Below are 13,611 nucleotides of genomic sequence, written 5' to 3' on the forward strand. Positions count from 1 at the left end.
TCACTCAACATGATGTTTCTGAGATTCATCTGCATTGTGGGGCACAGTGGCAGTTCATTTGTTCTGTGTAAGGTCATCCACTGTGTGAATGCAATACAATTTATCCATTCTACTGCTGGGAGGCATTTGAGGAGTCTCCAGCCTGGAGTTATAAAAAATAATGTTGCTGTGAACATTCTCGTACATGTCATTTAAGAAACACATGTATGCATTTCTGTTGAGTATAAAATGAGGGGTGGAATTCCTCCATAGGATATGTGGATGTTCAATTTGGTAGTTAGTGTCAAATGTTTTTCCCAAGTGGCTGTACCAATTTACACTCCCACCAGTAGAGTCAGACAGTTCTAGTTACATTCTTGTCAACACTTACATTTTGTCTTTTTCATTTTAGCCATGATGGTATTGCACTGTGATTTTAATGTGCATTTTACAGGTAACATTTCAAAGCTAAAATCACTTTATGGGCAAACTAAAAAACCAAATAAAATAAAACAGAAGGGCAAGCCTTCAGAGCTCAACACATACCTTTTAAAAATTACCTCATCCTTTCCCAACTGGCTATTTAACCTAACACCAAGGGAACTATATAATAACCATATAATTACTATCAATATTCTGCTCCACAGACCTGTCAGAGACTGTTAGTGGTCCAGGTGGCATGGCTCTTGTCTCTCCCCTGGAGTCCTGTCACACTCCTATTGAACTCTGTAAGGTTGTTGAAAAGCCTCCAAGGTCCAGCCCAGCCCCAGGAAGCCAAAAAATGGCTAAGAGTTCTAAGCCACACTTATGGTGACCACAGGCCTCTAGACTTTTCTGGGATAGAACTAACTTTGCCTATTTCATCCCACTGTCTAGAGAAAATGCGAAACCATGTTAAATGTCTTTTATCTTTATTCTCAGTACTAAGCCTTGTAAATGTAGGAGGTGCTCAGAAAACGGTTGTTCAATTGTTCAATGAATGAATGAGCCATGGTTAAACTCAACAAAGTAAGTGTGTTATCTAAAGTTTTTTTCAGGCAGGGATGAATCTTACTCATCTCCACACCTGCAGTGTCCAACACAGGTCTAGCACTGAGTGAATGTTTGCTGAATGTAATGGAACTCCAGGTAAGACAGCCATGTTCAGCTGTGCAGGTTACTCACTGCACAAGGGCACCTGGCTGAATAGGTGAGATGGGCTAAAATCCAGCCCATGCTCTGCTCATCAAGGCTTGTGCCTACAAAACTACAGATGCCCAGAGGGGCCTTCTTTTTCCAAGTCACATAGGGCACTGCTTGGACTAGCATGGCTCTCATCCTAGGACTACCTAGAGTATTCCCAAAGGGATGCAAACTTCTATACTGGTCTTAGAACCAGCCCTAACCCCCTGCCCCATCATTAAGACTACTGAAATTTAGTCTGTCATTTGGTCTTCTTGGCAGTAGCTCCAAAGTCTCCACTTTTTTCTTTTGGCAAAGTTCTGCTTTTTTTTTTTTAGAGTAAAATTCTTTTCTTTTTTGGCCTCTTGGTCCCATCTTGATCTTATTCTATATCAATGATTCAGAGAGGTCCCCAAACTTGGCTGAATATCCACAACATCTTGGAAATTTTCTCTCCCCGAAGTTCTGTTTGAAAAATTTTCAGACATATATTAAAGTTCAAAAAGTTATATAGTGAGTACCCATAGTCCCAACAGCTAGATTCTAAACTGACCTTTATACTTGTTTTCTCACATATCTATCCATCTCTCTATCCATGCATTAATCCATCTTATTTTGGATGCATTTCAAAGTGATTTGCAGGCATCAGTATACACTTCACCCTGGGGAGCTCTATAAGAATGCCAATGCCCTGGCCCCAGCCCAGAGCTCAGAATCTCCGAGGACAGAGCTTGGGCCACCATCACGTCACTCCTCAACTCCTCAGTATGGCACATAAGGCCTACATGTCTCACTGATCGCCCTCTCACTTTATTCATTACCCTCTGGCTACACAGCCTTACTGAGACTAGACAAACCAAGCTTGTTCCTGCCTCGGATCCTTTGCACCTGTGGCTCCTGGTATGTGGAAAACCCGGCCCGCAGACCTGGGGATGGCAATCTCCTTAGTATCACCTGGATCTGGGCTTAAAAATAACCTCCTTGTGTAAATTAGTTCAACAATTGTGGAAGACAGTGTAGTGATTCCTCAAAGTCCTAGAGGTAGAAATACCATTTGACCCAGCAATCCCATTACTGGGTATATACCCAAAGGAATATAAATTGTTGTATTATAAAGATACATGTGCACATATGTTCACTGCAGCACATTCACAATAGCAAAGACATAGAATCAACCTAAATGCCTATCAATGACAGACAGGATAAAGAAAATGTGGTACATATACACCATGGAATACTATGCAGCCAAAAAAAGAATGATATCATATCCTTTGCAGGGACATGGATGGAGCCGCAAGCCATTATTCTCAGCAGACTAATGCAGGAACAGAAAACCAAATATTGCATGTCTTCACTTGTAAGTGGGAGCTGAATGATGAGAACACATGGACACATGGTCGGGGAACAACACACATTGGGGCCTGTTGGAGGGTGGGGGCTTGGGGGAGGGAGACCATTGGGAAGAATAGCTAATGGATGCTGGGCTTAACACCTAGGTGATGGGATGATCTGTGCAGCCAACCACCATGGCACACGTTGCCCTATGTAACAAACCTGCACATCCTGCACATGTACCCCTGAAATTAAAATAAAAGTTAGGGGGAAAAATCACCTCCTCAGAGAGTCTGACCCTGATCAGTCTAGAAAAGTGTTCCCATCTCCCCAGTCCCCAAAAGTGTTCAATTTTCTCTGAAAAACTCACTATAATCTAAAATTATTTCATTTAGTTGTTTGTTTATTGTATCTCTCCCCTCCCCCAACACACACACACACACACACACACACACACACACACACGACTATAATCTCTGTGAGCAGAAGCCCCATCTATCCTACTGCTGTATCCTCAGCACCTATAACACAACATGGCACTTAGTAGGTGTTTTGTGGGGAATGCTTCTTCCCCACTCCTTGGGTTTCCATATGGAGGGACCTCCATTAAAGTGACACTTCTGCCTCTTGCCCTATTGGTCTACATTTCTCAACTTGGGTGGAGCTAATCTACTTAAAAAAATAAAAAATTAAATACTGGGGCTTTGATCTTTTTTCTTCCTTTTCTGGCCCAAACTATGTGAGGCAATAATTCTGGCTAAGTGTCTCCACTCTGTAAATCCAAGTGTTTCTTGGGGGGACCCGCCCAAGGTCTGACTGGGAGCTGGAGGGTCCTGTGGGGAGAGTGCAAGAACATTCCCTTGGCTGCTCACCTAAGCAGCTTTATGCTTTAATTTAGCTCACCTAAAATGCTCTAATCTAGCTTTTATTAGGAGTAAAGCATGACTTCTGATCATCTGTGTTTGACTCCCATTGCTTTAGAACTCGGTCAGGGAGAGAGAGGGTTTCTTAGGCCTCCTAAAATCCCAATAATAGATGCTCAAAATTGATCCAATGGGGTGGATAAAAGTCCATTTTTAAAAGCCTCACCAATGATTCTGATGTGTGGGCCAGGCTTGAGAACCCCTGATTAAAAAATCCAGCTCTGAGGAGCCTGTTGAGGGCAGAACATAGAACCACAGAGGAGAGCAGGAGGGAGATAACCTCTGAATTAGAGTGAACTGTTTTTACAATTAATAAAAAGTGTTCATGCAAAATTAAGGACACAGTTCAAATCACTGAACTTACTCAGAAAGTCTTTCGGTTTCCACTTTTCCTTGATGAATATGATTCCTATGATGGCACTAGCTGAAAAATGAAGCACAAAGAAAAGGGAATTGAGGCTGCTGTCAGTTAAAGGGCATCCCTTCACCCATGCCCTCTGGGTGGTTCCTTTGCATTGGAGCTTGGTACTTCCTAACCTGTCACTCATGCTGCCAAGAGCTTGGTTCCTGTGTGATTCCATCTAGGAAAGGGAGGCTCAGAGAGGAGCCTTCCTTCCTGAGGATTTCCTACAAGGCCAGAAGCATTGAGTACCTGCTGTGTGACAGGCAATTTACACAAGTTATTTCTGACATGTTCACCCTTGGAGGTGGGTACTCTCATTATTCCTATTTGACAAATGGGGACACTGAAGCTGAGAGAGGTAAAGGGCCCACTTGAGATCATGAAGGTGGCAGGGGAAGGCAAGACTTGAACCCAGGACTGCAGGAGGCCAGGCTCTTACTTCTTCCACTGTAACACCCACCTCTGACATTTCCCCCGGCTCTTTCCTCTCCCTGGCTCTTCCACGTTCACAGATGTACTCAAACACCCTTGGGACTGCCCAAAAGGATAGGGCTGGCAGTCACTGTGAACAGACCTGGACCACTCGCTACCCTAGTTCTGCCTCTTCTGGCTGTGTGTCCTTGGATATGTCACTTCACCTGAGTCTCAGTTCTCTAGCCTATGAAATACGGTGTTAGATCCAGCTGGCACCAGCTCATAGAATGTTAAATATTTTGTGGAATACTCGGAAAACCATCCGTAGCTTGAAATCAGCCACGGTAGGAGTAATAATGTCTATACCATACAAACTGGCAAGCGCTACAGATCAGGTCTGCCTTTTCTCCTTTCCACTTTTCCATCCCCTTTCTCCATCCCTCCATCTCCTCTTCTTTTTCTTCTCCTTTGTCTCTCTGAGAGGTGGTTTACCAGCACACCACTGAAAATTACTTTTCTGAATGATAGGGGTAATTCAATGATATATGTAAGCCACTTGGCACACAGTCAATCTCAATAACTAAGCTAGTATTATTACTAAAAGTACCTGGAGCAGTGATGGTTTAGTCACAGATATCCTCATTACTATTTTTAATATTACACCTCACTGGACGGCTTCAGAAGCTCTAGGGCCCCTTAATTTCCAGTGGCTGATATCTGAAGTTTTATCATTATAACTTGGCCTCTTTAAAAAAAAAAATTCGGTTATTTGAACCTTATTAAAATTCGAAGACTAATATTTAAAGCACCAGTCACTTAGACACTTATTTCTCATTGTGAAAAAGGTTTGGGAGCCCTTTGGAGATACCCGCAGTGGGCAGAGCAGAGTGATAAGGCTACAGGTATGATCACATACAGGGGCTGGGGAGTAACATAACACAAACATAGAAAATGGTCTGGGAGTAAGACAACAGGGAAAGGCTGAGACTCTGGAAAACTACTTGCCTCAGCTAAAGACATTCAAATTACATTTAAAAAATACTGTGTGGGAAAAAACACACACCATGTCTGAGGACCTCATTCACTTTGTAAGCTGCCAGTTCACCAACCCTGGTTAGGAAAAACAGGGCCTTATAACAGGATCAGGGAAAGTAAATAGGTTTCTGCTCCTTTGCCAACTCCTGGTGATTGGTAGTGACTGTTGGAAGCACTGAGAATTCTGAGGCCTCATCTATGCTCTCTAGGAAGGAGTGCCATGATTGATTAATGATGTCTGCCTTGAGCACAGGAAGGGAGGGGCACATAGTTACCATGCATCTGCCATCCCTTGCATAGAAGAGAACCTCTTAACTCAAGGAGGAATAAAACCCAAAATATGACTTTCTCCTTTAAGAGCAGAGAAGAGCATCTGGGCAGAGTAGTGCTTGCCAGCAAAACGCAAAGGAATATTTCAAAGCAAGTTCGTTGTCCTGGCTTCTATGCACACAAAAAAGCTATTGTTCACTAATCTACTAATATCTTTTCTTTAAGGAGAATTTTTTTTTTTTCTAATTCTGTTTTGCTTGTGTTCTCATGAACATTAAAGCTCCCTTGTCTTTTAGTTGGTTCAAATGTTCTGAAACACTGGTTCAGTGATTACAGAAATCATAGAAAGCCAGCAGATAAGAAAGTTAATGGCCGGGTGTGGTGGCTTACAATTGTAGTCCCAGCACTTGGGAGGAAAGGCAGGCAGATAGTTTGAGCTCAAGAATTTGAGACCAGCCTGGCCTGGCCCCAAACCCTACAAAAGCTTAATTTGTTTTTTTAATAGATGGGGTCTTGCTCTGTCACCCAGGCTGGAGCACAATTGTGTAATCAAAGCTCACTGCAGCACTCAAACACTGGACTTAAGGGATCCTCCTGCTTCTGTTTCCCAAGTAGCTAGGACCACAGGTGCACACCACCATGCCCAGCTAATTGTTTTTCTCTTTTTTTTTTTTTTTGTTTCATTTTGTAGAGATGGGGTCTCTCCATGTCGCCCAGGCTGGTCTCAAACTCCTGGCCTCAAGCGATCCTCCCACTTCAGCCTCCCAAGTAGCTGGGATTACAGGTACAAGCCACTGCACTCAGTGACAAGCTTAATGTATCTTGATGGTGAAAAGATGCATGGGTTAAGGTTTATCTTCCTTCTTCTTTTAGAAATAAAAAGCAAGTCTAAAAAGCTTTTGAATCTTAAACAGATCCTGGAGCCAGACAGCCCAGTTCATATCCCAGCCCTACTACTCACTAGCTGTGTCATTTGGGGAAAGTAATTTCATTACCCCGTGCCTCAGTTTCCTCATCTGTTAAATGGGGATAACAACAACATCTCCCTCAACATGTGGCTGGAGGATTAGCAGAATTAATATCTGTAAGCACTTACAGGGCCTGGTGTGTCTGAAACCCTTTGTATTAGGCTATTATTATCCAAGCTAAAGCTGGTTTGTTCAATGGGCACCTTTGATCCTGGTGATGGCACTCTGGTCACGCAGCTGGGAGCACCCCAGGGGAGGGTGGGACAGCCCTGGTCTTACCTATCACAGAGACTGCGCTGAGGGGCACGATGAGTGACAGCGGTGCGAAGGCGTAGGAGGCGAACACACCCAGCTCGCCCAGAAGCATCAGGAACAGGCCCAGCCACCATGTCTTGGTCTTGAAATAGGCCCGGGGATCCTTGGAGCCTGCCAGGCGGATGTGGCAGTACTTCTAGAAACCCAAGAAATAATGCAATTTGCTCAGATGTTTGGGGAAAAAAAATGCTATGATGTAGGTACCCTAAATCTACCCCCGACTTGCAAATAAATTGGGAAGACTTGTCAGGTTCTTGTGGAGTCCTGACTTAGAGAAGAGTAAGACAGTAGAGATCTAAATACTAGATCTAAATTCTAGGACAGTAGTTCTCCAACAGGCTGGGAATCCTTATAATCCCCTGGGAAGCTCTGTCAAAATACCCGCCTGGGCCTCATCCTGAGTTAGTCTCAGAGAGATGTGGGTGAGCCTGAAAACAGGCATTTCTAATGCACGTCACAGGCAATGCAGTCTCAGGGTGGGAGCCATAGTCTAAGGATCCCACTTGGCCCGGCCCTTGGGTCGACCTCCTGCCTCTCTCTGCAGTTTCCAGGATTCCCCACGTTTGGATGCCCGAGTGTTTGGCACACTCCTTCCTGTCTACATGCCAGCAGCTCTCGCTGGGCAGTTGTGTGGGTATCAGTGGGCCTTGCTCTCCCTGGGGTGGATACATGGCTCAAGCATGGTCAATATTCTTTCTGGGGGAAATGTGAACCTGGGACATAGAAACTGAGGCGGTAACTAAAGCAGGCTAGAAAGTCATGTTGACTTAGAGGGCCAAGTCTGCCATTTGGGGAGGATCATGATGTGGGCTGCCCGGAAGCAGATAAATAACCAGAGATGCTGCCCTGGAGAGAGAAGAGAATGAACCAGACAAGTAGCTAAGAGATCACATGGTGTCAGTGACACACGGAAACATACACATCCCAGAGCTGAGATGCATAGAGTACAGGTGAACAAGGCACAATCATGTGCCCACAGGGATCACAGTCTCCTGCCTGCTCCAGGGAGGGAGAGCAGTTCACTGCAGGTAGAAGCTGGGCAGTGCTTGGTGGAGTGAAGCCAGCCAGTGTGCTGTGGGATTCGTCCTGTTAGCAGGTATCAAGTCTTATTTGGGTTTCCCAGAAGCAGTCCCTGAGACAAGAATGTGGGAGCAGGTAGTCTGTATGAGACGATTCCAGGGAGCACAAGTAAGGGAGGGGGAAAGTGAGGCAGGGAACAGAGATGAAAGGTGCATTCATGAGCGAACTAGTCCCGTGGGCAACTCGGGCTCAGTCCCACAGGGGACCCTCTGAAAAACCCTGTGAATCTTACCTTAGAATCATCCTAGCAGAGGATAAGAGCCTGGGGCATTTATTCCCTGCCTCCCACCCCTGCTGGCAGAAGGCAGCCTCCAGGGGCATTAACCATCCCGCTCCCCCAGTGCACACCCCAGTTGTGCCTGCATGCCAGTAGCACCAGCTCCCTGGTGCCCCCATGAGAAGCTCCTTAGCTATCAACTTGCTCCACACCACAGCTGCTTGTGAACTCAGGCTGAGGGGACTTGGAGGTCAGTAGCAGGGTCCACAGCAGCTGTATAGGGCATCCCTGAGGCTTTTAAGTAATGAACAGTGCTGTAATTAGAGTTGAATTTGACAAAACTATGGTAATTCCAGCAGCTTTGTGGCAAGGCAAAGAGGAGAGGATGAGACCAGAGCCAGGGAAGCTAGCAGGAGATCACTGCAAAGCCCAAGGAGAGACAGTGAGGACCTGGCTAGGAGGGCGGGGGCGGGATGGAATGGAGCCACTGAATCAACAGAAATCCTGGAATGGCCCGCAAGGTATTGTCCCAGGTGCAGCCCAGGGATGCAGTAGGCAAGGCCCTGCAGAGAGGAGGCAGCTGGACCTGGATAAGACACCCTGACTTGTCTGCTGTGTCTCTGCCCCCAGACAGTGCTGGTTAACTGAAACTTACCTGGAGGTTAAGTGCAATGCTGACCACGAGGTGCCCGAAGATTGCCAAGAGGGCGCCGATCAGGTTTTCCTGTAAGGAAAGTTCACAGGAGCGGACATGATTTGGGCACAAGCCAGGGGGGCCCCAGGACACTTCTGACACTCAACCATTTGCTGCCCCAAAACAAAACCAGAAAAACAATATCCGTGACAAAGCCACACTCCAGACCCACAACTGGAATTTTACTACTCAAGGTTAATCTGGCTGCTTTGCTGGTTTACAAAATGCTGCCCTGAATTGGATACTTTGGTGGCCCGATCACACTGACCTGACAAGGTCTAAACCTGCTGTGCTATTCCCTTTAAAGTATTAACTTGCCACCACCTTGTGCAGAAAAGCAACATTCCAAAATCAGAATTTACAAGAGAAATACAGGCCAGAGAATACTTTTTGCTATCTTGTCAATAGAGTCTTCCATTTCCCAGAGGGGTTTCAATGAAACTCTTTTAACTGGCTCACTTGCTTAGGGCATTTTCACTTACTCAATTTATAAAAAGTTAATTTACATCACCTATGAGTGAGGTTCAGACTTCCTGGCATGGAATTTTTTACTTTATAAAATGATTACCAAACATATATTCATTGTAGAATAACTAGGGAATATATATAGATAAAAATAATAATATCTTAGACAAGGCAGCATGAGAACAAAATGAAAAATAAAAATAACAATAACACCACCACCATAATAGAAAAGTCACTTTTAATTCTATAACCCAGAGATAATGACTATAAACACTTTGGTTCTTATTCCTGCAAACATTTTTCTGTCCATAAATTTACATATCAATGGAAATGTTAATTTACTTTATAAAAATAAGATTACCATCTGTTTGATAATCTGTTTTTTTACTTAACATATTGCGAACACATTTCCCTGTCAGGCATACCTAATTTATCATTTTTATTAAATGTCAAATAACTCATTATTTTTGGATGTGCCATATTTTATATCATTACTTTGCTATTACTGGATATTTAGGCTGTTTCCTTTATTATTAATTTTCATTTAACTTTATTTTAGAGCGGGGGTAAATGGGCAGGTGTGTTACATGGGCAAATTGTGTCATGCTGAGGTTTGGGTTTCTAGTGAACCCATCACCCAAATAAGTGAACACAGTACCCAATCGGTAATTTTTCAACTCTCACCCCCACCCCAACCCCTCCCCGTTTTGGAGTCCCCCGTGTCTATTATGTTTCCTTTTTAAAAAACAATGCTGTGATTGAATAGCCTAGTGCACACATTTTTGTGCATTTGTCTGGATTAGTCCCTTGGGACAAATTCTTATAAGTGGAATTGCTGGGTCAAAGTGTACTAGCATTTAAAACACATTATAACGAGTCCCTAACACACCCTCCATCCGTATTTCACCACTGAACACCAAGGAATGCTCTATGCTGGCCAATGCTGCATCCTCCTTCCCAGCATGTTCTCTTCCCAACCCCACCTGATTCCCCTCCCTGGTGAAATCCTGCCCATTCTTTAAGGCGGGGGACAGGCCCTAGGGAATCGGCAGTTAACAAGACAAACAGTCCTCACTGTCATATGTTCAGTCCATCTGGAAAGATAGATAATTAGCAAGCTGCCCCGCAGTGGCCACAGCTGGCCGAGGCTTCCCCCTCAGGACAGAGTCAGCAGTAATAGTGAAGCCAACCCTCCCTCCTTCCCTCTTCTAGATTGCGGGGCTTAGAGAGCTGAGGGCAGGTCTTCCCTGAGAAGGGGCAGTTGGCCAGGGACGGGAGAGGGCAGGAGGACCGAGAGGGAGGCCCACCAACTGAAATCACCATGGACGGCTGTCCTTAACTTCTCTCCCAACAAGGCTCAGCGCTGCCACAGAAGGGAAAGATGTGGAGCCAGGGGACCCCAGTCTAGTCCCAGCTCCGCCACGACCTCACCACACCTGAGATGTGTCCCCTACCTGGAAAAGGTCAGAGCTGGGAACTGATTCTGACTCACCTGATGAGCAGCAAGAAGGAGTAAAACCACCTGTGGGCAGAACACGTCTTTCCTGTAGGATCACAGGATCTCAGAGCTAAAAGGCTCGCTGGAGACCCGCCCAGCCAGGGTTTCCCCAGCTGAGTTCCCAGAGATGCTAATGGGGTGCCAAGGCAAGAAAGGCACCATGTAGTTAAAGGCAATGCATCATCTACCCACTGCCGGGAGGTCCCCAGAGCATGTTAGAGGCCCTCAGGGGAGTTTCTCCTTGTCTAACTCAGGTTCTCAAACTTATTTGGCTCTAGAACTCTTAACTTGGAATCTAGCCATCAGCATCTGGAGTAAACATCTGTGACTCTCACTTGACTAACATTTTAATCCTTTCCTTTTCTTCTGATAAACGGCACCCTGATTTTGCTGGGGAGGACTCTCCTCTGCCCCCTCCCCATTGGACACAGTCTTATTGGAACTGTCATTCCCAGTGCTCCATCCTCCCTAGACATCATGGCCCAAGTGTGACCCAGGCCAGGCAGGCCAGAATCTCTTTCTCTGGGATCCAGATCTTGGACTGAGAAACACAAAGGCTGAAGAAAGGTTGGCTCCCTTCAGCCCAAGGTGAGGCCTGAGCAAATCATTAGTTGCTGCTCCTCAGGACCCTGGAGCCATCCTGGTTCCAGAACTCCTGGTTCCAGACCTTCCTGAAGCCAGGAACAGCCCAATTTTGCTTAAGAACTTGTTTCTGTTACTTGCAACTAAAAAGCTCAACAGAATCAACACTTTGTGGAAAGCATTTTGGGACATGTTTATTATTAGCCCAACTTCTCATAAACATGAGTGAGGTTTTTTTCTTCCTCCTTCTTAGAGGCATGGCTTTGGTGGACAAAAAAGGCAATCTGCTTTTATTTTGTAAAAAGAAATATGTTATTCAAATTTAGTTTTTTGAAATAAAACCTTACCATAGAACTAATTATTATAAATCTAACAAATTATATTTACAAATATAATGAATCTTAGTTTCAATATTTTATTATTATTTTTTTTTGAGATGGAGTCTCACTCTGTTGCCCAGACTGGAGTGCAGTGGCGCAATCTCGGCTCACTGCAAACTCCACCTCCCAGGTTCACGCCATTCTCCTGCCTCAGCCTCCCGAGTAGCTGGGACTTCAGGTGCCCGCCACCACGCCCAGCTTTTTTTTTGTATTTTTAGTAGAGACGTGGGTTTCACCGTGTTATCCAGGATGGTCTCGATCTCATGACCTCATGATCCGACTGCTTCAGCCTCCCAAAGTGCTGGGATTACAGGCGTGAGCCACCGCGCCTGGCCAGTTTCAATATTTTAATGCTGCTTGCATACAAAAAATTATTTTATAACTTTCCATTTAAAAAGTCAATTATAGAACATCTGCTTCTGGGAAGATGGAGTAGATGTACTTTTCCCTATTCTTCCTGCTATGTACAACTAAAACCCTGGTCATCACATATAAGGCAAACAAAAGGCCGGGCACGGTGGCTCACGCCTGTAATCCCAGAACTTTGGGAGGTCAAGGCGGGTGAATCACCTGAGGTCAGGAGTTCGAGACCAGTCTGGCCAACGCGGTGAAACTCCATCTCTACTAAAAAAAATAAACAACCCAAAAATTATCTGGGCATGGTGGTGGGCACCTATAATCCCAGCTACTCAGAAGGCTGAGGCAGGAGAATCACTTGAACCCAGGAGGCGGAGGTTGCAGAGAGCCAAGATTGTGCCATTGTACTCCAGCCTGGGTGACAAGAGTGAAACTCCATCTCAAAAAAAAAAAAAAAAAAAAAAAAGACAAACATAAGACAATTCTGAATGCAGAGAAGAAGGCAGACAAGCTAGAAAAGTTGGGACCCCAGGAATGGCATATTGGTGAGCTTCTTGGGTATTCTGTATTCTTTTTGCCTCATATATCCCAAACTTGTAGGTGAAGAAGCTAGCACTCTGGAAATACCAACAGGGGTGGAGCAGGGTAAAAAAAAAAAAAAAAAGCCCCAAGAAAAGCCTCCTCTTTTTTTGGACAAGTTGATGGGAAGCTTGGCAAGAAAAACGCTTTTAGACAATAACCTCACTATTCCAAACACCACAGAGAACAAGGCACCTGTACGTCTGAATGTTTGTGCCCGCTGCCCCCTAAGTTTGTATGTTGAAGTCCTAACCCCTAAGGGGATGGTATTAGGAGGTGGTGCCTTTGGGAAGTGACTAGGTCATGCGGGTGGAGCCCTCATGAATGGGATTAGCGTTCTTATAAAAGAGGCCCAAGAGAGGCTGCTCGCCCCTTCCATCATGTGAGGACAGAAAGAGGAAGTGCCCTCACCAGACACCCAATCTGCTGGGGCCTTGATCTTGGACTTCCCAGCTTTTAGAACTGTGAGAAATACATTTCTGTTGTTATAAGCTACTCAGTTTATGGTATTTTGTTACAGCAGCCCAAATGAACTAAGTCAGCCCCTCAACTCCCCTGTTGGGACTATCAGGGAAGGCTAAGCAGGGAGCCAGTGGCAAGGTGTCTTCCTCCCCATGGTGTCAACGGAGACCACACGGAGAGGCTAGACTTCTACCTTTAATGCAGAAAAGTTTTAAATTTTGATGAAGTCTAATCTATCTATTGTCTTCTTTCGTTGTTTATGCTTTTGGTGTCATATTTTGTGACAATAATAGCATCATGGGTCGGGGAGAGAGATGGAGCTATATAGGTGCGACATTTCATGTACTTCTAAAATTAAGTTGGTGTTAATCTGAACTAGGTTGTTATAAGTTAAGGTGTTAATTGTCATCCTCAGCACAATCACTAAGAAGATAAATCAAAATATGTAGTGGAAGAAATGACAAGGGAATTAAAATGGTACATGACAAAATATATCT

General features: G+C 44.8%; 1 protein-coding gene across 4 annotated transcripts in view; it reads right to left on the bottom strand.

Annotated features, from left to right (window-relative positions):
- Nucleotides 1-13,611, bottom strand: part of NIPAL3 (NIPA like domain containing 3) — a 57,565-nt gene that overhangs the window by 23,952 nt on the left and 20,002 nt on the right. For all 4 annotated transcript variants that reach the window (XM_054500278.2, XM_054500257.2, XM_054500267.2 and 1 more), the window contains exons 2-4: nt 8,753-8,821; nt 6,765-6,936; nt 3,760-3,819 (exon numbers count right to left, since the gene is read on the bottom strand). In XM_054500278.2, coding sequence (XP_054356253.1) covers nt 3,760-3,819; nt 6,765-6,936; nt 8,753-8,821 — 301 coding nt within the window. The remainder of the gene's footprint in view (nt 1-3,759; nt 3,820-6,764; nt 6,937-8,752; nt 8,822-13,611) is intronic.

Source organism: Pongo pygmaeus, chromosome 1, assembly GCF_028885625.2.
Source record: "Pongo pygmaeus isolate AG05252 chromosome 1, NHGRI_mPonPyg2-v2.0_pri, whole genome shotgun sequence".
In the NCBI taxonomy this organism is placed as follows: Eukaryota; Metazoa; Chordata; class Mammalia; order Primates; family Hominidae; genus Pongo; species Pongo pygmaeus.